At 40.7% G+C, this 22,368-nt stretch overlaps 2 protein-coding genes across 4 annotated transcripts in view; both read left to right on the top strand.

The window, feature by feature from the left end:
• Nucleotides 1-3,726: 3,726 nt before the first annotated feature.
• LOC121377531 (oncomodulin-like) lies at nt 3,727-12,936 on the top strand. 2 transcript variants are annotated; one of them, XM_041505561.1, is made up of 5 exons: nt 3,727-3,837; nt 5,945-6,101; nt 7,462-7,572; nt 8,839-8,920; nt 11,765-12,936. In XM_041505561.1, the coding sequence occupies exons 2-4, from the start codon at nt 5,945-5,947 to the stop codon at nt 8,901-8,903; spliced, it is 333 nt and encodes a 110-aa protein (XP_041361495.1). In that variant the 5' UTR covers nt 3,727-3,837; the 3' UTR covers nt 8,904-8,920; nt 11,765-12,936. The 2 variants fall into 2 exon arrangements, with proteins under 2 accessions (XP_041361495.1, XP_041361494.1); XM_041505560.1 differs by lacking the exon at nt 11,765-12,936 and adding an exon at nt 9,607-9,674.
• Nucleotides 12,937-15,209: 2,273 nt separating this feature from the next.
• The window catches only part of LOC121377532 (oncomodulin-like), a 34,426-nt gene continuing 27,267 nt past the window's right edge, over nt 15,210-22,368 (top strand). Inside the window, exons 1-4 of one of the 2 annotated variants that reach the window (XM_041505562.1) lie at nt 15,210-15,378; nt 17,427-17,537; nt 19,369-19,458; nt 20,164-20,236. In XM_041505562.1, coding sequence (XP_041361496.1) covers nt 15,222-15,378; nt 17,427-17,537; nt 19,369-19,433 — 333 coding nt within the window. In that variant the 5' untranslated portion in view covers nt 15,210-15,221 and the 3' untranslated portion in view covers nt 19,434-19,458; nt 20,164-20,236. Of the gene's footprint in view, nt 15,379-17,426; nt 17,538-19,368; nt 19,459-20,163; nt 20,237-22,368 lie in introns of those variants that run through there. The other variant, XM_041505564.1, reaches the window with a different exon arrangement.

The following is a 22,368-nucleotide window of genomic DNA, read 5'->3' as shown; positions in this document are numbered from 1 at the left end:
TAAACCATCTTTCCCTGAATATTGAGGTGTCCCTTTAAACCTTAACTCTTCCCTGAATATTTGTGCCCCTTTAAACCTTAACTCTTCCCTGAATATGTAGGTGCCCCTTTAAACCTAACTCTTCCCTGAATATGTATTCCCTTTCAAACTTTACTCTTCCCTGAATATTGTAGGTTCCCTTTAAACCTTAACTCTTCCCTGAATATGTAGGTTCCCTTTAAACCTTTTTTTTTAAAATTTATTTTTTTTTTTGGTTTTTTTTTTTCCTTATTTTTTTTTTTTTTTTTTTTTTCTTTTCCCTTTTTTTTTTTTTTTTTTTTTTAAAATTTTTTTTTTTCCCTTTGGGTTTTAAAAAGTTGGGCCCCAAAGTTGGGTTTTGGGGTTTGGGGGGTTTTGGGGGGAAAAAAAAAGGTGGGGGTTTTTAAATTTTTTTAAAAAAGGGTTTTTAAAAAAGTTTTGGGGAAATTGGGTTTTAAAATTTTTTCCCCAAAAAAGGGGGGAAATTTGGGGGAAAAAAGGGGGGGTTTTAAAGGGTTGGGGGGTTTTTTGGGGGAAAAACCCAAAATTAAAACCCCCAAATTTTGGGGTTTTAAAAAAGGGGGGCCCCGTTTAAAAGGAAAATTTAAAAAATTTTTTTTAAAAAAATTTTTAAAAAAACCCCTTTAAATTTTTTAAAAAAAATTTTCCTTCCCAATTTAAAATTTTTGGGGGGAAGGCCCCAAATTGGAGGGGGGGTTTTTCCCTTTTTCCCCGGGGGGGGAAAAAAAAAAAAAAAAAAGGGTTCCCAAAAAAAAAAAAAAAAGAAGGGGGTTTTAACCCAAATTTTTAAAGGGAAAATTGGGGGGAAAAAAAAAAAAAAGGAAAGGGTTTAAAAAGGGAAGGGTTTGGGAAAAAAGGGGCCCAAAAAGGGAAAAGGGGGGGAAATTTAAAAAAAAAGGGTTTTAAAAAAAAAAAAAAAAAAAAAAAAAAAGGGGAAAAAAAAAAAAAGGGGAAAAAAGGGGCCCCAAAAAAAAGGAAAAAAAAAAAGAAAAAAAAAAAAAATTTGGGAAAAAAAGGGAAAAAAAAAAAGGAAAAAAAAAGGGAAGGGAAAAAAACCAAAACCCCTTTTAAAAAAAGGGAAAAAAAAAGGGCCCAGAAAAAAGGGAAAAAAAAAAAACCCCCAAAAAAATTAGGGCCCCCAAACCTTTCCCCCCAAAAAAGGGGGTTTTAAACCCCCCTTTTTGGGGGGCCCTTTTTTCCCCTTTCCCCCCCTTTTTTCCCCCCAAAAGGGTTTCCCCGGAAACCGTAGGGCCCCTTTAAACCCCCCCAAATTTTTCCCCCTTCCTTTTTTCCCCCCGGGGGGCCCCCAAAATTGGGGCCCTTCCCTTTGGGGCCCCGGGAAAAAAAATTTGGGGTTTTCCCCAAAACCCCCGGGGGCCCTTTTCCCTTTCAAACCTTAAAAACCCCCCCCCCCTTTTTTCCCCCCTTTTTCGGTGGGCCTTTTAAACCCAAGGTTTCCCTTTTGGGGGAAAAAAAATTTCCCCTTTAAATTTTGGGGCCCTTTAAAAGGGTTTTTCCCAAATTGGTTGGGCCCCTTTCAAAAACCCCCGGGGGGGGAAAAAGGGGGTTTTTCCCCTTTTGGGGGGGAAAAAATTTTTCCCCGGGGGGGCCCTTTCCCAATTTTCCCCCTTTTAGGTGTTCCTTTCCCCTAAAGCCCTTTGGGGGGGGGGGTTTTGGTTTCCCCAAAAGGGGGTTCCTTTCCCGGGGGGCCCCCTTTTTAAACCCCCCAAACCGGGGAGGGGCCCCCGGGAAACCGTTGGGCCCCGGGGTTTAAGGTTTCCCAAAACTGTGGGGCCCCCCAAATTTAGTTTCCCCAAAAGGGGCCCCCCTTTTAAAAACCCCCCCCTTTCCCCTTTAACCCAATTTAAAACCCGGTTCCCTTTCCCCCAAAATTTCCCCCAAAAACCCCCCCAAACCCCTGGGGGGGGGGCCCCCCCTTGAACCTTTCCCCAAAAAAGGGGGAAACCCCCCCCCCCCCCCAAACCCGGGGCCCCCAAAAGGGCCCCCCCCCCTTTCCCCTTTTCCCCCTTTTTAAGGGTTTCCCGGGAAATTTCCCCCTTTAAAAAACCCCCAAAAATTGGGTTTTTGGGGCCCAAAAGGGGGTTTTGGAAAGGGGTTTTGGGGGTTTAAAAAATTTGGGGAATTTTTGGGGGGGGTTGGTTTTAAGGGCAAGGTTGGGGGGGGGGGGGTTTTTTGGGGGGTTGGGGGATGGGGGTTGGTATGGGGGGGGGTTTTTTACATGTAGGGGGGCCTTTCAAACTTGTATAAAACCGGCCGAAACGGGAGGGGCCCGTTCAAACCGAGCGCTTCCCGGGGAATACGGTGGGTCAGGATCATATGGTCAAACCTCAGATAGGTGATTCGCTTGCCCCTAAAGACGTGGAGGGCCCGTGCATGACGAATAGGGTGCGTGTCTGGTTGACCGGATGAGCGGAGGTCGGTCGTCACTGGGGGCTGGGTGACACTGATGCGCGTTACACCACGGCCGGAATACGGGGAGGGGGCACCGGGGCACCGTTAGCAAGACGGGGCCCGACTACGGATGTTCCTCAAACACTGTGGGCGCGTCCCCCAGCAATTGTAGTTTACGCACTATCAACGGCGGCCCGCCGCTGGGCGGCAGGACCCGGGGCTGCTGGCAAACCTTAGACGCTTGTACCCGACACTGTGTGAAGTTCGCCGGTGTCACCGTAGAGCGGCTCCCGAAGACGATGCGCTCGCTTGCAACAAAGACAGAGCGCTTCGCCGAAAGGGCCGGTGGGGTGCTGGTGTAGGGGGGCCCCGGTCGAACCTGTCAGCGCGCAAAAAGAGACTAGGGCCGGAGTCGTCCCCCCGAGAACCGTCCCGGATCGCTGAGGTGGCCCAGTTCAAACCGGGACGCGGCCCGAAGCTGATGGCCCGGCAACCGGGGACCGTCCCGATACGATGGCCCTTGCAAACCCGACGTTCCCGGATAGCGTCGTGGCCCGGGCAACCTGACGCGGCTCCTGAAGACTGAGGTGCCCGTGCAACGATAGCTCGGCCCGAATACTGTAGGGCCCTTCAAATCTGAGCTCTTTCCCGAGACTTAGGGCCCGTTCACACCAAGAGCGCTGCCCGAATCAAGATAGTGGTCCCCTATTCAGCCAGTGGCATGGATGTAGGTTATGTATGGCAAGGCCTGAAGGGCGGGGTATGTAGGGAGGGTATGGTATGCTAGGCCGGGGTAGGTAGGGATGGGTATGGTTGATATGGGGCAAGGCAAGGTAATGTATGGTATGTGCAAGGCATGGGTGATAGTTTATGTGTGTGGATATGAGGATGGGTGTTGTCAGGTATGGTAAGTTAGTGGGTAGGGTTCAGTTGCCTGGGCAGGCAGGGGAGAGTGGGTAGTGTAAGTGGGTAGGGGAGGGGGAGGCGTAGGTATGGTATGGGTATGGTATGGTATGTTACTGAGGATATTGGGGTATGGAATGGATTGTATAGGAAGGGAATGATCCTTGCATGTATAGGATCATATACAAGGATGGTATGTATCAGGGTATGTATGTATGGTAGGCAGGTATGTCGGGGGGAGGTGGGTATAAGGTCTCCTTACATAAGCTATGGTAGTCCTAGGCGTGTAACTACTTTGTTTGATACTAATAATTAATTTTAACACAAATTTCTCTCTCAACAGGATATAACAGAAACATAAGTGGTATATTTAACACTCTGACAATCACACATTTGAAAACAATTTCCTATAAAATGAGAGAGAAATAGCCACAAGTTTATAAGTAACTGACGCATTCAGTGGCACTTGAAACAACTACAAAGGTAAGATTTATTTTTAAAATTATTTCCAAAATTCCATCATCGACTGTTGCGGGAAATGTTAACTGGGATTGTTCCTACACAGTCCTTCTGTCTCGGACTTAGTCACTGGCAAAAGTCAGAGATTAAGCCCTGGATAGGCGAGCTTGAATCCTTCGTGGTAAATGGGAAGGTTAAAGCGTTTACTCACTCACCAAAACAAAAAGTTTTTTTTGTTTAACGACACCACTAAAGCACGTTGATTTATTAATCATCGTCTGTTGGATGTCAAACATTTGGTGATTGTTCCATTCATAGGAAGGGATGTTTCATATACAACATCCCACCGACAGGATAGCACATACCACGGGCTGTGGTTGTTTTCGTCTGTAGAATGTCAGTGTCTGTTTATCCAATCTTTTTTTATCATCGTCATATTTATAACAGCATTTTTCTTTCTAATATATATATATATATATATGTGTGTGTGTGTGAGTGTGTGTGTGTGTGTGTGTGTGTGTGTGTGTGTGTGTGTGTGTAATATGTTTCGTACCTACCAAAGAAATACGCTGAGTCTGTAGATACTACCTTAAACACGAAATACAACCGTTGATGAGAACATCATCCGTTATTTGTTAAAGGGACAGTCCTGAGTTTGCAGCCATTGTAAGATGTTTGCGATAACAGAGTCTTGTTGGCGACTACTATTTCATACTAAATACAGTTTCTTGTTTAGAATACCAGTGTCTGTATAGATAAATGTGTTTGCGGTCTTATACTAATGTTTGTAGCACTCAGATTTTTACTTTACTTCGTTATATATATGTTTTTCGTCCGTACGAAATTATTAGGAGGTAAAATCCGGTTTGCGCTACTACAAGCATTAGGACAACAATAAACACCTTGTAAATACAGACACTGATATTTTAAATAAGAAAATGTATTTAATGTGTATGTTACGTCATGGAAAAGACTATGTTGGTCTAAAATATTTTACAATGGTTGTACACTCAGAACTGTCCCTTTAACATCAATAATACACATAACTACGACTGAGTGCTCCTAGGTGATGACCCGGTCTTCACAGCCACACCATCCAATGCATTGCACTGTGGCGTATTTAAGTTAACTCAATCCAGATTGCACTGTGATGCAAAGTTACTGCAAGCGCAATTCTGTAAATACAATTTAGCTGGAAAACACGTTTAAATTTTATATCAAACCTGGTTTTGGAAGATATGTAAGAAATGGAATACTCGTGGTTTTAAATAGTATCCAACTCGTAGGACATCTTCTTTGGTAGAGGCGTGACGTGGCCCACTGGTAAAGCGATCGCCTGATGTAGATGAAATAGGTCCTTGGCTAGTTACACAAACTCACGACACTCAATTTAATGTGTTTTATTTTGTAGATGAAATACGTTCTAGTGTTGGTCTTGGCTAGTTACACAAACTCACGACACTCAATTTAATCGTTTTATTTTGTAGATGAAACACGTTCTAGTGTTGGTCTTGGCTAGTTACACAAACTCACGACACTCAATTTAATGTGTTTTATTTTGTAGATGAAACACGTTCTAGTGTTGGTCTTGGCTAGTTACACAAACTCACGACACTCAATTTAATGTGTTTTATTTTGTAGATGAAATACGTTCTAGTGTTGGTCTTGGCTAGTTACACAAACTCACGACACTCAATTTAATGTGTTTTATTTTGTAGATGAAATACGTTCTAGTGTTGGTCTTGGCTAGTTACACAAACTACAAAAAATTTTGGAGATGAAATACCGTCACAAACTCACTATTAATGTGTTTTATTTTGTAGATGAAATACGTTCTAGTGTTGGTCTTGGCTAGTTACACAAACTCAGAACACTCAATTTAATGTGTTTTATTTTGTAGATGAAATACGTTCTAGTGTTGGTCTTGGCTAGTTACACAAACTCACGACACTCAATTTAATGTGTTTTATTTTGTAGATGAAATACGTTCTAGTGTTGGTCTTGGCTAGTTACACAAACTCACGACACTCAATTTAATATGTTTTATTTTGTAGATGAAGTACGTTCTAGTGTTGGTCTTGGCTAGTTACACAAACTCACGACACTCAATTTAATGTATTTTATTTTGTAGATGAAATACGTTCTTCTGTTGCTCGTGCTGGTGGCCATTACCGTCGACTATCAGGCAGAAGCGTGGCGGGGGAGGAGGTTCTGGCGGAGAGCAAAGCGAATTTATCGATACTATCGTACATACAAGTTAATAGCGGGGGTCGTGGGCCGCAAGCGAGGTATGTATTAGTGTAAAGTTAAATTTTGTTTTGTTCACTAGAGGTCACTTATAAAATACTAGTGATCATCGGCGAATGAATTTCAACCATTTGGAATCGGCAAAAACAAAAAAAAAAAGAGAAAAAAGAATCCACCCTAAATAAATAATGGGTCCGTCAACTCGAATTGATCCTGCGTCAAGGTCTCTATGTTCTACTATACCAAATAAAACCCCGTAGGCAACAATGTAAACGTATACGTATGTGCTTAAGAATACTGCCTGTATATAAAATATATCAACCAAAACTTAAAGTTTGTTTTGTTAAACGACACTACTAGAGAACATTGATTTATCGATCATCGGCTATTGGATGTCTTTGATATATAGGTTTAGACAGGAAACCCGCTCCATGTTTGAATTAGTAGCAAGGGATCTTTTATATGCCCCGTCAATAGACATGGAGCACCTCCTCCAATGTATTACCTGAGTCGGATGTCATTTGGTGTAGTGCAACCAGTAACCTAGAGTATGTGTCAAACGAGAACACAAGAACTGGCGGGGCGGGACGTAGATCCAGTGGTAGGTCTAGGATCGATCCCCGTCAGTGGACCCATTTGGCTGTTTCTCATTACAGCCAGACCACCATGACTGGTATATTAAAAGTCGTGGTATGTGCTATCCTGTCTGTAAGATGGTGCATATTAAATATCCCTTGCTACTAATGGAAGAATGTAGCGGGTTTCCTCTTTACGACTATAATTATGTCGTTAAACAAAACAAATTTTACTTTCCATGAACTGTTGTCCATCGTTAGCAAACGAGAAAAGATACATTTGGAAGGAGATGTGTGATGGAATCATTTCGTTTTCAGTTTTTAATCTAAATTTTAATGTATAAATGTGAATGTACCTAATACATATTCATGATCTAATACAGATTTATGTACTTGATACATATTTATGAAGTTTAAAGTCGTCATGTTTTAATATTTTTACACATTTATTTATGTATTTGATACATATTGATAAGAAAGTTTAATCTAAAGTCGTCTCTGTTTTATATTTTCTCTCCGTCCCATTTAATCCTTCTATTTTAGAAGGTTTCTCTCTGTCTACTCTATTCACTTCTAAGAACTCAGGTTGTGGTCATTAATCTGAAAACTCCTCGTCTCTCCTCTCGCTCCCCCCCTCCCCTCTCTCTCTCTCTCTCTCTCTCTCTCTCTCTCTCTCTCTCTCTCTCTCTCTCTCTCCTCTGTGTGGTGTGTGGTGTGTGGTGTCGTGTATGTGTGTGTGTGTCTGTTTCTTGTCTCTGTCACAACACATATATCTGTAGCAAAGTCCAAATAAACGTTTCAGCTATATACCTTTTTTTCTCTTCAGATCTCTTCGAGTTTGACAAAAACGAGGACGGATTTTTGGACCAATCAGAGCTGGAAGACGTCCTGAACACGCGGGAAGCACGTGATGTTTTGGAAATGGCCGACGAAGACGGTGAGCAGAAAAAAGAGAATATTTTTATTTACGTAGAGTCACACGGCAGTTGACCAACGAAAACGGCAAAACAAAATTAGCTGAAAATATGATATATTTAATGTGTTTTCCCCTAAAGTACTCAGAGTTTAAAAGAGATTTCGCAGTTCACGTTTTATTGATATTCTGGTATGTAATTGGATTATGTGTACGTAGCTATCAATCAAAAACAAAATAACTGAGTTTGTGTTAAATGTGGGTAGTGATCAACAGCTAAGAAGGAATTGTATATTGGGGGTATCCACATTTGGGCTGTGTTATAGGGCGACAGGGAAATACAAAAAGTGGTGGTGATGGTGGGTAAGAGCTGTTCGACGTCATCTTAGCTTAGTGGTGCAACCCAGTCTTTAATGACATCACGGGTGTGGGTGGGTGGGTGGGTCGGTGGGGGGGGGGGGGGGATGACCCAGTGCTAAAGTGCTCGCCTGATGCGCGGTCAGTCTTGGATCGGTTCCCGTCGGTGGGCCGATTGTGCTATTTCTCGTTCCAGCCAGTGCACCACGACTGATATATCAAAATCTATTAATGTGATCCATCCGTTTATGTGAACTGCTGGTATACGATGGAGGAATGGTCAATATGTTAAAAGATCCCTTGAAGTGGTGACAGCGGGTTTCCTCTCTCAATATCTGTGTGGTCCTTAACCATATGCCCGACGCCATATAACCTTAAACCGGCCTCGGTGGCGTAGTGGTTAGGCCATCGGTCTACAGGCTGGTAGGTACTGGGTTCGGATCCCAGTCGAGGCATGGGATTTTTAATCCAGATACCGACTCCAAACCCTGAGTGAGTGATCCGCAAGGCTCAATGGGTAGGTGTAAACCACTTGCACCGACCAGTGATCCATAACTGGTTCAACAAAGGCCATGGTTTGTGCTATCCTGCTTGTGGGAAGCGCAAATAAAAGATGCCTTGCTGCTAATCGGAAAGAGTAGCCCATGTAGTGGCGACAGCGGGTTTCCTCTCAAAATCTGTGTGGTCCTTAACCATATGTCTGACGCCATATAACCGTAAAATAAAATGTGTTGAGTGCGTCGTTAAATAAAAAGCATTTCTTTCTTTCTTTCCATATAACCGTAAATAAAATTTGTTGAGTGCGTCGTTAAATAAAACATTTACCTTCCTTCGTTCTTTCGTTTCCTCTATAAGACTAATTATGTCAGAATCTCCAAATGTTTGACACCCAATAGCCGATGATTAATCTATAAAATCTATCCATCCGTTTAGGGAACTCCAAGGTATCGATGGAGGAGTTTCAAAAGATGTTAACAGAGATGAGTAAACTGGAATAAACGGACAGCAAGACGAGGTAAGGACAGTACACGTACAGGTACACACACACACACACACACACACACACACACACAACACACACACACACACAAGCACGCATACACATCACTACCACCACCGCAAACACCGCAAACACGCGTACGTACATACCATGATTGTATGCAGTAACGTGGAGAAATAATGAGGAGAGGTGGCGATCGAGAAAATAGAAGAGAGAGAGAGAGAGAGAGGAGACGAGAGAGAGAGCAGCGGAGAGAAGAGAGAGGAGAGAGAGAGTCGAGAGCGAGAGAGAGAGAGGAGGGAGGATGATAGGGGTACAGAAAGGGAGAGTGAAGACATGAGGAAAGAGAAGGTATGGGCGGGGTAGACAGAGAGAGAGAGCGCCGGTGAGATAGAGAGAGAGGTCATACCTAGAGAGAGAGAGAGAGAGAGAGAGAGAGAGAGATAGAGAGGGTGAATGAAACGACGTACAGAGATATAGATAGACAGACGGAGAGAGAGAGAGAGAGAGAGAGAGAGAGAGAGAGAGAGAGAGAGAGAGAGAGAGAGAGAGAGAGAGAGAGAGAGAGAGAGAGAGAGAGAGAGAGAGAGAGAGAGAGAGAGAGAGAGAGAGAAGAGAGAGAGAGAGAGAGAGAGAAGTAGAGACAGGCAGACAGACAGACATTGATATTAAATACTAAAGATTATCGTGTTTTCTTTCAGCTTGTTCCAGTGGCGTCTTAAAGATGGATTATCTCTTTAGACAGAAATAAAATGTGTAATTACAAAAACGCAATTACTGTTATTATTGTATGAAACCATCTCAATCAGGCTTTCAAAATGGCTTTATTCACGTGGGTGGAACGCAGCCCAGTGGTAAAGCGCTGTCGGTCTAGGATCGATTCCTGTCAAAGGGCCATTTGGTCTGTTTCTTGTTCTAGCTATTGCACCATGACTGATATTTCAAATGTCTTGGTATGTGCTATCCTGTCTGTTAAATAGTGCATATAAAAGACCCCTTGCTTTTTGGAAAAATATAGCGGGTTTCCTCTCTAAGACTATATGTCAGAATTACCAAATGTTTGACATCCAATAGCCGATGATTAATAAATAAATGTGCTCTAGTGGTGTCCTTAAACAAAACAAACTTTCTTTTTTTTTAATATGAAAAACTTGTAAGTCAAACTTGTGTTGAAATGTTCACCGTGAAATACTCGTAATTGATATTTCTATAATTCAAATTCAGTTATTAATAAATAATGTTCATCTGTTTAAAATATCATTATTCTTCATGTTATAAATTATTCTTCAGATCCACGTGTTACACTGCAGCGGCTTGTAAAATACAGGTTTTGTCGTCTCCTGTAAAACATGAAAAGTGCAGATACGAAATTTACTTAGTTCAGAGCATAGCAGAACTATTTCCACATGCTCATATACCACTAAGGTTTCCAACATGTCTGTGCCGGTGTAATAGCCCAAAATATACACCCCGCCAAACTATACCCGGGGTATAAACTGGACTAACCCAGAATATACCCAGGGGTATAAAACAGGCTAGCCCAGAATATACCTCTCTTTTATGAAAGCAATAGTTGCTTTTCTTTTAAAGCGTTTATTATTATTATTTACTTATTTATTTTGTATACAGGTTAGTAATTTTAAAAAATGAGGGTTAGGGTTTGGGGTGTAAAACAGGCTAGCCCATTTTAACCCCGGGTATATTTTGGCGGGGGTATATTTCAGGCTGTTACACCGGATCCCGACCCTGGATAGCCATCACTCTACACGGTAAATCTCAACGCGATTCTCTATTCAGATCGGAATAGTTCCGTAGGAGTTTCAATATTTATAATAATCAAATGCAGTCATAAGTAAGATATTTCTGTTATAATTGGGGCTCTACTTCGAAATACAATATATACATTAGCATTTCGTTATACATGTGTATTTTAAACTACTAATAATTAGAAAATCTCATTTTTATAAATAAATATCATTAATGCACTGTTCGTGTATGAGAGGTCAAAGTATATATATCTATCTATCTATATATATATATATATATATATATATATATATATATATATATTTACACGCACACACACACGCACACGCACACGCACACGCACACGCACACACACGTGTCACGTTGGCACACACTTTGCTCTACGTCACCACAAGAAAGTACAGCGCAGGTTCGTTTCGCATAGAGGGGTCGGGTTTCTTCGTGTAGCGTTGGTACTGGTTAATAGGTTTAATGTCATGACTGGACTAGAGAATAATCAAACTAAAACTTTGTGGCATCAGATTTAGGAAAAAATCTGTATTTTAGACACAGTAGCTTGCCGACGATTGCCAAAGCATTGCATAGAATTTCAATATCAATAAGGGGAAGGATGGAGGTCACTCGAGCTAGCGACAGTCGTGCAATCGTCACGAAGTGGGGATACCCTTTCCGATTAGCAGCAAGGTTTTTTCTTCATGCAGCATCTCAGACATGATAGTACATACCACTGTCTTTGTGACACCAGTTGTGGAACATTGACTGGAACGAGAAATAGTTCGACGGGAATCGACCCTAGACCAACCGCGCATCAGGTCGATAATAAATTACCACTGAGCTACGCCCCGCCCCTTATAACGTCTCTGTTTTTGGATGGAGCTCTCATTTCCGCTGGGCTACGTCATGCACAACGGAAGCAAGTAGACGTTGGGGGGGGGGGGGGGGGGTGAAAGCAAAGTGTCTAGGGGGTTCGGGGGTATGCTCCCCTGTAAAACTTTTAAAAAGTAGATGTAATAAAATGCAATTTTCTGAATTCTACAATTAAAAGTAATCTCTACCTTAAGATTTACTACAAATAATATTTTTGATTTACAGTTATTGGGGGAGGGGACTGGAGACCCCGCACCTTACTTCTCCCTGCCTGTACGTCGCGCCCACAGAGCTGTTTACATGAGACTCACACATGCACATCAAGTCGATTCGCGACCATTTCCCAGAAGCTTCACACTTTGACGTCGACGATCCACCAGGATATCAACGAAGCGTTTGTTACACCTGTACGTAGCTACTGAATTGATCGTCGTTCCAGTCCTAGTCTTACAAGCATATGGAGCATCGAGGGGTTCGCCACAATCAGTTACTGAACTATTTGACATAGTAACACGCATTTGTGAACATTTCTACTCGAATATATATTCTTCAAAAAAGTAGAGCAATTTAAAATGAACTGTTGGTTGTCATCCCCCCCCCCCCCCCTTCCCCAATTCCTTCATGATTATCATGCATCTATTCCTGGTGCATATAAAAGATCCCTTGCTGCTAATCGAAAAAGAGTAGCCCATGAAGGGGCGACAGCGGGTTTCCTCTCTCAATATTTATGTGGTCCTTAAGCATATGTTCGATGCCATATAACCATAAAATAAAATATATTGAGTGCGTCATTAAATAAAACATGTCCTTCCTTTTCTCGCGTGCCTACCAGTGCCCCACGTCTTGTGTACCAAACGCCGTGGTATGTGCTGTCCTATCTGTGGGGAAGTGCACATAAAATATAATTTATCGTTAATGGAACGGCAGGGAGGATGTATTGTCCTGGGTCCCGTTCTATAAAAAGACATTAGCGAAGGTTAATAGTAACCAATAGGTCAGGTCAGGTCATAGGGCTATACGTGCATAATCAGTGCAAGCTGTTGTAGCGCACGCCTGTCCTGGGCACAAGAGCCGGTCGGTCAAAAGAAAAAGATCAGGAACTAACATAGGTTTTGAATTTAGTGAGTCGAGAGTAGCTCGTTAATTAGACCTATCTGATGCTGGTGTGTATCCCTAGGTTGCCCATAGGACCCTTAGAAAGGGCCTGACCGTTTCTGGTCGTGGCATGACATTTTTTTTTAATATATATTGCGAGCACTACCAGACAATTCGCTGGTTGCCCCATTTAGTTACCAATATCCTACCTATTTACAATTAACCAGGTTCTCCTTGAATGTTAAAAATATATGTACATTAAAAGTGTATGCGATTGTATATAATAAAATATATTTACTGCATGCTTGTGTTCTTGTTTTCATTTATAAAATTTAGTGTATGTTGTTTATAATTGATTCGTTAAAACATCCTAACCTGGTTTGCGGGCCTGACCTCCAAAGCTACAAGTCGGGAGGTCCAGGCCTAGTGTTTCTACATTTTGTGCATAGTTAACCAATAATTTTCATAGTTGATACGTGATGTCGAATGCGCCATTGCACGAAACAACAACCCCTTCGAAACACCAGTGTTTTAAGCATTTTTCTCTTCTATTAGGTCGTTCTAATGCAGCAAAATATTCTATTTCAACCCTTGAATATACTAAATGTTTGAAAAGTGCCATTTCATTACATGGCTTATCACCCTCTAATAATTTTCGTGTAGTCCAAATTACCCTTATAACTTTACTCCAGAGAAAGATCCCTAAGTTTGACGTATAGTTGCCAGGTTTATGTTTAATTCCAAAAATCATTCTATATGGGTGTAATCTGAATTTGTGGCCAAAAGGGTTTTTGAAAATAGGTTCAATTTGTTTAATAAATAATCTAGTTTTTTGCAGTGAAAAAATGCGTGCAAGACTGAGTCCATTCCGACGCACACAAGGCACTCGGGAGTGGACTCAATCTTGCAATCATAACTGCAATTACGTTTCTAATCATTTTATAAATCAACTCAAAATCATGATTTTCAATTAAGCCGGAATTTAGTGTCTGCCAAAGTTATAGTCGGGTTGTCATGGAGAGGTTCATACAGAATCTGTTGATAACTCTCCGTGTCTCGTGTAATGTCAAGTTCATCCCAAATTGTTCCATTAGTTGGAAGGAATGGTTCATATACAACATCCCGTCTTTAGAATGTCAAATAAATAAATAAATAAATAAATAAATATTTAAATAAATAAATATAGTTTGTTTCGTACCTACGAAAGAAATACGCTGAGTATGTAGATACTACCTTAAACAAGAAATACAACCGTTGGTGAGAACATCATCCGTTATTTGTTAAAGGGACAGTCCTGAGTTTGCAGCCATCGTAAGATGTTTGCGATAACACAGCCTTGTTGGCGACTACTATTTCATACTAAAATACATGTTCTTGTCTAGAATACAAGTGTCTGTATATCGAATGTCTTTGCGGTCGTATACTAATGTTTGTAGCACTCAGTTTTTACTTTAATTCGTGATATATATTTTTTCGTATGTACGAAATTATTAGGAGGTAAAATCCGGTTTGGGATACTACAAGCATTAGGACAACAACAAACACCTTGTAAATACAGACATTGATATTCTAAATAAGAAAATGTATTTAATGTGTATGTTACGTCATGGAAAAGGTTATATTGGCTGGAAAGATTTTACAATGGTTGTACACTCAGGACTGTCCCTTTAAAATCAATAATATACATACATACGACTCCTAGGTGATGACCCGGTTTCCACAGCCATACGATCCAATTTATTACACTGTGGCGTATTTAAGTTAACACGATCCAGATTGCACTGTGATGCAAAGTTACTGCAAGCGCAATCGCTATAAACACGTTTTAGTTGGAAAAGACGTTTACATTTTATTTTAAATCTGGTTTTGGAAAATATCTAAGAAATGGAATACTCGTTGTTTTAAATAGTATCCAACTCGTAGGACAACGTCTTTGGTAGGGGCGTGACGTGGCCCACTGGTAAAGCGCTCGCCTGATGTCGATGAAATAGGTCCTTGGCTAGTTATACAAACTCACGACACTCAGTTTAATGTGTTTTATTTTGTAGATGAAACATGTTTTAGTGCTGGTCTTGGCTAGTTACACAAACTCACGACACTCAGTTTAATGTGTTTTATTTTGTAAATGAAATACGTTCTAGTGTTGGTCTTGGCTAGTTACACGAACTCACGACACTCAGTTTAATGTGTTTTATTTTGTAGATGAAACACGTTCTAGTGTTGGTCTTGGCTAGTTACAAAAAATCACGACACTCAGTTTAATGTGTTTTATTTTGTAGATGAAATACGTTCTAGTGTTGGTCTTGGCTAGTTACACGAACTCACGACACTCAGTTTAATGTGTTTTATTTTGTAGATGAAACACGTTCTAGTGTTGGTCTTGGCTAGTTACACGAACTCACGACACTCAGTTTAATGTGTTTTATTTTGTAGATGAAACACGTTCTAGTGTTGGTCTTGGCTAGTTACACAAACTCACGACACTCAATTTAATGTGTTTTATTTTGTAGATGAAACACGTTCTAGTGTTGGTCTTGGCTAGTTACACAAACTCACGACACTCAATTTAATGTGTTTTATTTTGTAGATGAAATACGTTCTTCTGTTGCTCGTGATGGTAGCCATTACCGTCGACTATCAGGCAGAAGCGTGGCGGGGGAGGAGGTTCTGGCGGAGAGCAAAGCGAATTTATCGATACTATCGTACATACAAGTTAATAGCGGGGGTCGTGGGCCGCAAGCGAGGTATGTATTAGCGTAAAGTTAAATTTTGTTTTGTTCACTAGAGGTCACTTATAAAATACTAGTGATCATCAGCGAATGAATTTCAACCATTTGGAATCGGCAAAAAAAAGAAAAAAAAGAAGAAAAGAATCCACCCTAAATAAATAATGGGTCCGTCAACTCGGATTGATCCTGCGTCAAGGTCTCTATGTTCTACTATACCAAATAAAACCCCGTAGGCAACAATGTAAACGTATACGTATGTGGTAAAGAATACTGCCTGTATATAAAATATATCAACCAAAAGTTAAAGTTTGTTTGTTAAACGACACTACTAGAGAACATTGATTTATCGATCATCGGCTATTGGATGTCTTTGATATAGAGGTTTAGACAGGAAACCCGCTCCATGTTTGAATTAGTAGCAAGGGATCTTTTATATGCCCCGTCAATAGACATGGAGCACCTCTTCCAATGTATTACCTGAGTCGGATGTCATCTTTTATATGCTCCGTCAATAGACATGGAGCACTTCCTCCAATGTATTACCTGAGTCGGATGTCATCTTTTATATGCTCCGTCAATAGACATGGAGCACCTCTTCCAATGTATTACCTGAGTCGGATGTCATCTTTTATATGCCCCGTCAATAGACATGGAGCACCTCTTCCAATGTATTACTTGAGTCGGATGTCATCTTTTATATGCCCCGTCAATAGACATGGAGCACCTCTTCCAATGTATTACCTGAGTCGGATGTCATCTTTTATATGCCCCGTCAATAGACATGGAGCACCTCTTCCAATGTATTACCTGAGTCGGATGTCATCTTTTATATGCTCCGTCAATAGACATGGAGCACCTCCTCCAATGTATTACCTGAGTCGGATGTCATCTTTTATATGCCCCGTCAATAGACTTGGAGCACATACTCCAATGTATTACCTGAGTCGGATGTCATCTTTTATATGCCCCGTCAATAGACATGGAGCACCTCCAATGTATTACCTGAGTCGGATGTCATCTTTTATATGCCCCGTCAATAGACATGGAGCACCTCCTCCAATGTATTACCTGAGTCGGATGTCATCTTTTATATGCCCCGTCAGTAGACATGGAGCACCTCCAATGTATTACCTGAGTCGGATGTCATCTTTTATATGCCCCGTCAATAGACATGGAGCACATACTCCAATGTATTACCTGAGTCGGGTGTCATTTGGTGTAGTGCAACCAGTAACCTAGAGTATGTATCAAACGAGAACACACGAACTGGCGGGGCGGGACGTAGATCCAGTGGTAGGTCTAGGATCGATCCCCGTCAATAGACAAGGAGCACCTCCTCCAATGTATTACCTGAGTCGGATGTCATTTGGTGTAGTGCAACCAGTAACCTAGAGTATGTGTCAAACGAGAACACACGAACTGGTATATCAAAAGTCGTGGTATATGATATCCTGTCTGTAGGATGGTGCGTATGAAATATCCCTTGCTACTTATAGAAGAATGTAGCGGGTTTCCTCTTTACGACTATAATTATGTCGTTAAACAAAACAAATCTTACTTTCCATGAACTGCCTCTGACGCTGCTTCACACTGTGTTGTCAATCTTAAGAAACGAGAAAAGATACATTTGGAAGGAGATGTGTGATGGAATCATTTCAATTTCAGAATTTTAACCTAAATTTTAATGTATCAATGTAAATGTACCTAATACATATATATGACCTACTACACATTCATGATCTCAGTACATATTTATGAACTAATACATATTCATGATCACAATACATATTTATATACTTGATACATATCGATAAGAAAGCTTAAAGTCGTCAATTTTTATATTTTTATCGTCCCATTTAATTTTATTTAGAACGTTTTTAGAACACTTGATAAACTATATCCATTTAAGGTTCAAGAACTCAGGTAGTGGTCAATAATCTGAAAACATAAACACAGCTCTCTCTCTCTCTCTCTCTCTCTCTCTCTCTCTCTCTCTCTCTCTCTCTCTCTCTCTCGCAAAGTGCAAATAAACGTTTTAGCTATATACATTTTTTTCTCTTCAGATCTCTTCGAGTTTGACAAAAACGAGGACGGATTTTTGGACCAATCAGAGCTGGAAGATGTCCTGAACACGCGGGAAGCACGTGATGTTTTGGAAATGGCCGACGAAGACGGTGAGTAGAAAGAAAAATATAATATTTTTATTTACATAGAGTCACACGGCAGTTGACCAACAAAAACGTCAAAACAAAATTAGCTGAAAATATAATACATTTAATGTGTTTTCCCCTATAGTACTCAGATTTTAAAAGAGATTTCGCATTTCACGTTTTACTGATACTCTGGTATGTAATTACATTATGTGTATGTAGCCATAAATCGAAAACAAAATAATTGAGTTTTGGTTAAATCTGGGTAGCGATCAACAGCTGAGGAGGAATTGTATATTGAGGGTATCCACATTTGGGCTGTGTTATAGGGCGACAGGGAAATACAAAAAGTGGTAGTGGTGGGGAAGAGCTGTTCGACGTCACCTTAGCTTAGTGGCGCAACCCAGTCTTTAACGACATCACGGATGTGTTAGGTGGGGTGTGGGTGGGGTGTGGGTGGGGGGTCGGTGGACGTGGCCCAGTGCTAAAGTGCTCGCCTGATGTGCGATCAGTCTCGGATCGGTTCCCGTCGGTGGGCCGATTGGGCAGTTTCTCGTTCCAGGCATGGCAGCACTACTGATATATCAAAATTCGTGGTGTGTGCTGTGCTGTCTGTGGAATGGTACATACAAAAGATACGCAGAAGGTTTCCTCTATAAGACTATAATTATGTCAGAATCTCCAAATGTTTGACATCCAACAGCCGATGATTAATCTACATAACTAGATGGCAATTTGCTAAAACCTTTTTTAATTTTTATTTACACAGAACGTTTTTGTTTTAAAAACGTTTTTATTTTGGTATGTGTTTAAAACTCAGTAATATGTTTTAATATAAGTTATAACATTACTCATTATAGAGTTATATTCCAAATTATCGGTTCCCTTTACACGCAAACGGACTATAGTTGTTATTCGAATATTCGCTTGTTATTTCCGGCGAATATTCGAATACCATTTTCAGTCCGAATACCGAACCCTAACTGACACTGAAGCTAAATATGTGTTACCCGTGTTATGTATTTATAAGTATATGAGTGTTATAAATATTTATTATATACATAGCAATGAAATATATAGATCTACGGCAACCATAAACGTGATATCCGGTGAAAAGTCATATTTTTATTGTATATTAGCTACAGTGAAAATATAGAAATCTTTTCTTTCTTTTTTTTTGGTAACGTTCATGATTAAATTATCTCCCTTTGTCACGTTTCTTCGTATTTAAGTTTGATGATTTAACTGATTACCAATTTATTTGATCGTATTTGAGAAAATCATTTAAACAACTGTATGAAGTGTAATTACAATAAAATATCTAAAACGAATTGAATACGAAGCCAAATAATGATGACACAATGTAGTGCCATTGAGTATAAGTGTAAGAATTTAACGGTGTTCGATTGGATATGTTTTGTGAGGGTTTGTTTTTTGAGGATCGCTTTGTCAGGTATGTTTGCACAGCAGTATTATTAAATAAATGTTAATTCAATAATTAAATAAACATAATTTTATTCAAATTTCTTTTAAAAAGTCTACGGTCAAGTAAATGTTCTGGAAAAGTTCCATCCGAAGAAATATATCATGGCGTTACGTGTTTTCGATAGGATAACCGAAAGATATTAACACAAAAAGCGAAAGATATTGTCAAAAATTAGTAAAGATGTATATAATAAATAGCCCATTTGATGGTGTTTTCTCGGATACAATGTTTAATGTCAACTCGTAGTGTATGAAAACCATATTTTGACTCATTGCTCCGTAATTCGTAAAAATAATCATATAAAAATCGTATTCGAAAAAAAAAAATGAAATAGCCTCTGTATATATCTCTCTCTATCCATCTGTTTAGGAAACTCCAAGGTATCGATGGAGGAGTTTCAAAAGATGTTAACAGAGATGAGTAAACTGGAATAAAGAGAGAGAGAGAGAGCAAGACGAGGTAAAGACAGTACACGTACAGATACACACGAGCACACACAAACACACACACGCACACGCACGCGCACACACACACTACCACCACAACAAACACAAACATACCTATATACATTCGTACGTGTGTAAGTACATACATGAATGCGTGCAGTAAGAGAGAGAAAGTGAGAGAGAGGGGACAGAGAAAAAGAGAAGGGAGGGTGAGGAGCCAGAGAGAGAGAGAGAGAGAGAGAGAGAGAGAGAGAGAGAGAGAGAGAGAGAGGAGAGAGAGAGAGAGGGGGGGGTAAAGGAAGGAGGGTGAGTGAGAGGGAGGAAAGCCATAGAGACAGAGTAAGACAGAGAGAGAGAGAGAGAGAGCTACAGAGAGGAACACACACACACACACACCACAGAGAGAGAGAGAGAGAGAGAGAGAGAGGAGAGAAGGGAGGGGTGGCGGAGAGGGGGGAGAGAGGGGGGGAGGATGGGTAGAGAGGGGGGGGTAAAGGAAGGAGGGTGAAGGAGGGAGGGGTAAAGGAGAGGGAGAGGGAGGAAAGCCATAGAGACAGAGTAAGACAGAGAGAGAGAGAGAGAGAGCTACAGAGAGGAACACACACACACACACACACAGAGAGAGAGAGAGAGAGAGAGAGAGAGAGAGAGAGAGAGAGAGAGAGAGGGAGGCAGACGGTCAGACACTGATATTAAATATTATCGTGTTTTCTTTCAGCTGGTTCCAGTGGCGTGTTAAAGATGGACCATCTGTTTAGACAGAAATAAAATGTGTAATAACAAAAACGCAATCACTGTTATTGTTGTATGAAACCATCTCAATCAGGCTTTCAAAATGAGTTTATTCAAGTGGGTGGAACGTAGCCCAGTGGTAAAGCGCTGTCGGTCTAGGATCGATTCCTGTCGGTGGGCCATTTGGTCTATTTCTTGTTCTAGCCATTGCACCACGACTGATATTTTAAATGTCTCGGTATGTGCTATCCTGTCTGTGGGATGGTGCATATAAACGATCCCTTGCTACTAATGGAAAAATGTAGAGGGTTTCCTCTCTAAGACTATATGTCAAAATTAATAAATGTTTGACATCCAATAGCCGATGATTAATAAACCAATGTGCTCTACTCGACTGGTTGTACGAAAATACAAACTGCGGATGAGACAAACGAAATTTTCTCCAACAAACCTCACCGATTAAATTTGTTGAAAGTCCAAAATCCATTATGAATGGAAATACCACAACTCGATAACATTTATTTTTTCTGTTTATTTGAAAATTTCTTTGAACACATTTGGCCAGAAAATGTGTTAGATTGGGTTTTGTTCGTGTATTAAAAACTAAAGCTAGAATATAACATTGCGTAATCAGTTACCGTGTTAGAACTTGGACTAATTATCACGAAGATATTTGAAATAATAACTTGACATACCTTTTTTACAGGTTCTTCAAATTAGTATAACACAACAGATATTTTTGTTTGGCTACAGCTGTTCAATTTTGTTTTCCCGATACGATTACAACATAATGATTTAAACGTTTAAAACACGCAAGACAATAAGGCGCAAAGAGTTGTCTCCCTTTGCAAAACAAGATGATTTCAACCAGCCTTGGTGGTATCGTGGTTAGGCCATCGGACATAAGGCTGGCAGGTACAGGGTTCACAGCCCGGTACCGGCTCCCACTCAGAGCGAGTTTTGACGACTCAGTGGGTAAGTGTAAGACCACTACACCCTCTTCTCTCTCTCACTAACACTAACAACTAACCCACTGTCCTGGACAGTCATGCCAGATAGCGGAGTTGTGTACCAGGACAGCGTGCTTGAACCTTAATTGGATATAAGCACGAAAATAAATTGAATAAAGAAATAAAGAAATGATTTCAGTGTGAAACCACCGGAATCCTTGTTGACACTCTTAATACCCAAACAGCTAACACAAAGCAGTAAATACCTTGCATAGTTATTTGTTAAAAAAATTTTTTTTTTTAAATCCAATAAATTTTGAGGAATTTAATCACATGTTATTTTATGTTATGATATTAAACTCAAAATGTGTGTGTAGTTTGTTTAAAAGTTTCACTGTCAATATAATTTTAGTTGAATTATAAAACAAAGATCTAAAAGTTAATAAATTCGTTACACGTTTTCTTTGACCGGGCTCACGGGATTGTACGCCCCTCCAAAATCTGCACCTCAGGAAATACACATTTTATCATTGAGGCGTTTTGGAGAAAATTTTGTCGCTCTCATTCGCAGTTTGTATTTTCGTACAACCATCGAGTACATCACGTGACATTTCGTACACCCTGTCCAATTCTGTATTTTCCCGCAAATCCTGTATTTTTCTGCAAATGACACGGTGTACTTGTGGTGTGCATTAGCTATTCACCGATTAAAACGCATGAAATTTATCTAAAAGGTAATAAGTTTTTACATGCATTGGTGTTGGTATGTTTCGATGTGTGTCAGTGGCGTAGCCGGGGGTGGGTGGGGGGCAGAGGGGCCATGCCCCCCCCCCCCCCAATCCCGGGAATTTTTTACCTTTTTGCTCATTAATAATATTAAAAAGGTTCCTGTGTCATATTCCACAACTCGATATCATTGTTTGCTTGGATGCCAGGTCCCCCCCCCCCCCCCCCCCCGCCCCCCCCCCCCAATACAAAATCCTGCCTACGCCACTGATGTGTTGGTGTATGTCTGTGTGCGTTGATGCGTTTCGTTGTGGGTCGATGTGTATCTTTTTGTATCGATGGTCTATTCATAATGAGGGGTGGGACGTAGCTCAGTGGTACAGCGCTCGCCTGGTGTGTGATCGATCTAGGATCGATTCCCGTCGGTGGACCCATTGGGCTATTTTTCGTTCCGGCCAGTGCTCTATAACTGGTGTAAAAAACAAAAGGCCGGCCGTAGTATGTGCTATCCTTTC

The sequence above is a fragment of the Gigantopelta aegis genome, chromosome 7 (genome assembly GCF_016097555.1).
Source record: "Gigantopelta aegis isolate Gae_Host chromosome 7, Gae_host_genome, whole genome shotgun sequence".
NCBI lineage: Eukaryota > Metazoa > Mollusca > Gastropoda > Neomphalida > Peltospiridae > Gigantopelta > Gigantopelta aegis.
The sequence above is the reverse complement of the archived record's forward strand: the minus strand, read 5'-3'. Positions and strand labels throughout refer to the sequence as shown.

What these genes read in the sequence shown, in the direction of transcription:
- LOC121377531 (XM_041505561.1), top strand. Translation starts at nt 5,945, where the DNA reads ATGAAATACGTTCTTCTGTTGCTCGTGCTGGTGGCCATTACCGTCGAC. An exon ending in GGTCGTGGGCCGCAAGCGAG is followed by an intron (nt 6,102 to 7,461) that starts GTATGTATTAGT and finishes TTTTCTCTTCAG; the next exon opens with ATCTCTTCGAGTTTGACAAA. An exon ending in GGAAATGGCCGACGAAGACG is followed by an intron (nt 7,573 to 8,838) that starts GTGAGCAGAAAA and finishes CCATCCGTTTAG; the next exon opens with GGAACTCCAAGGTATCGATG.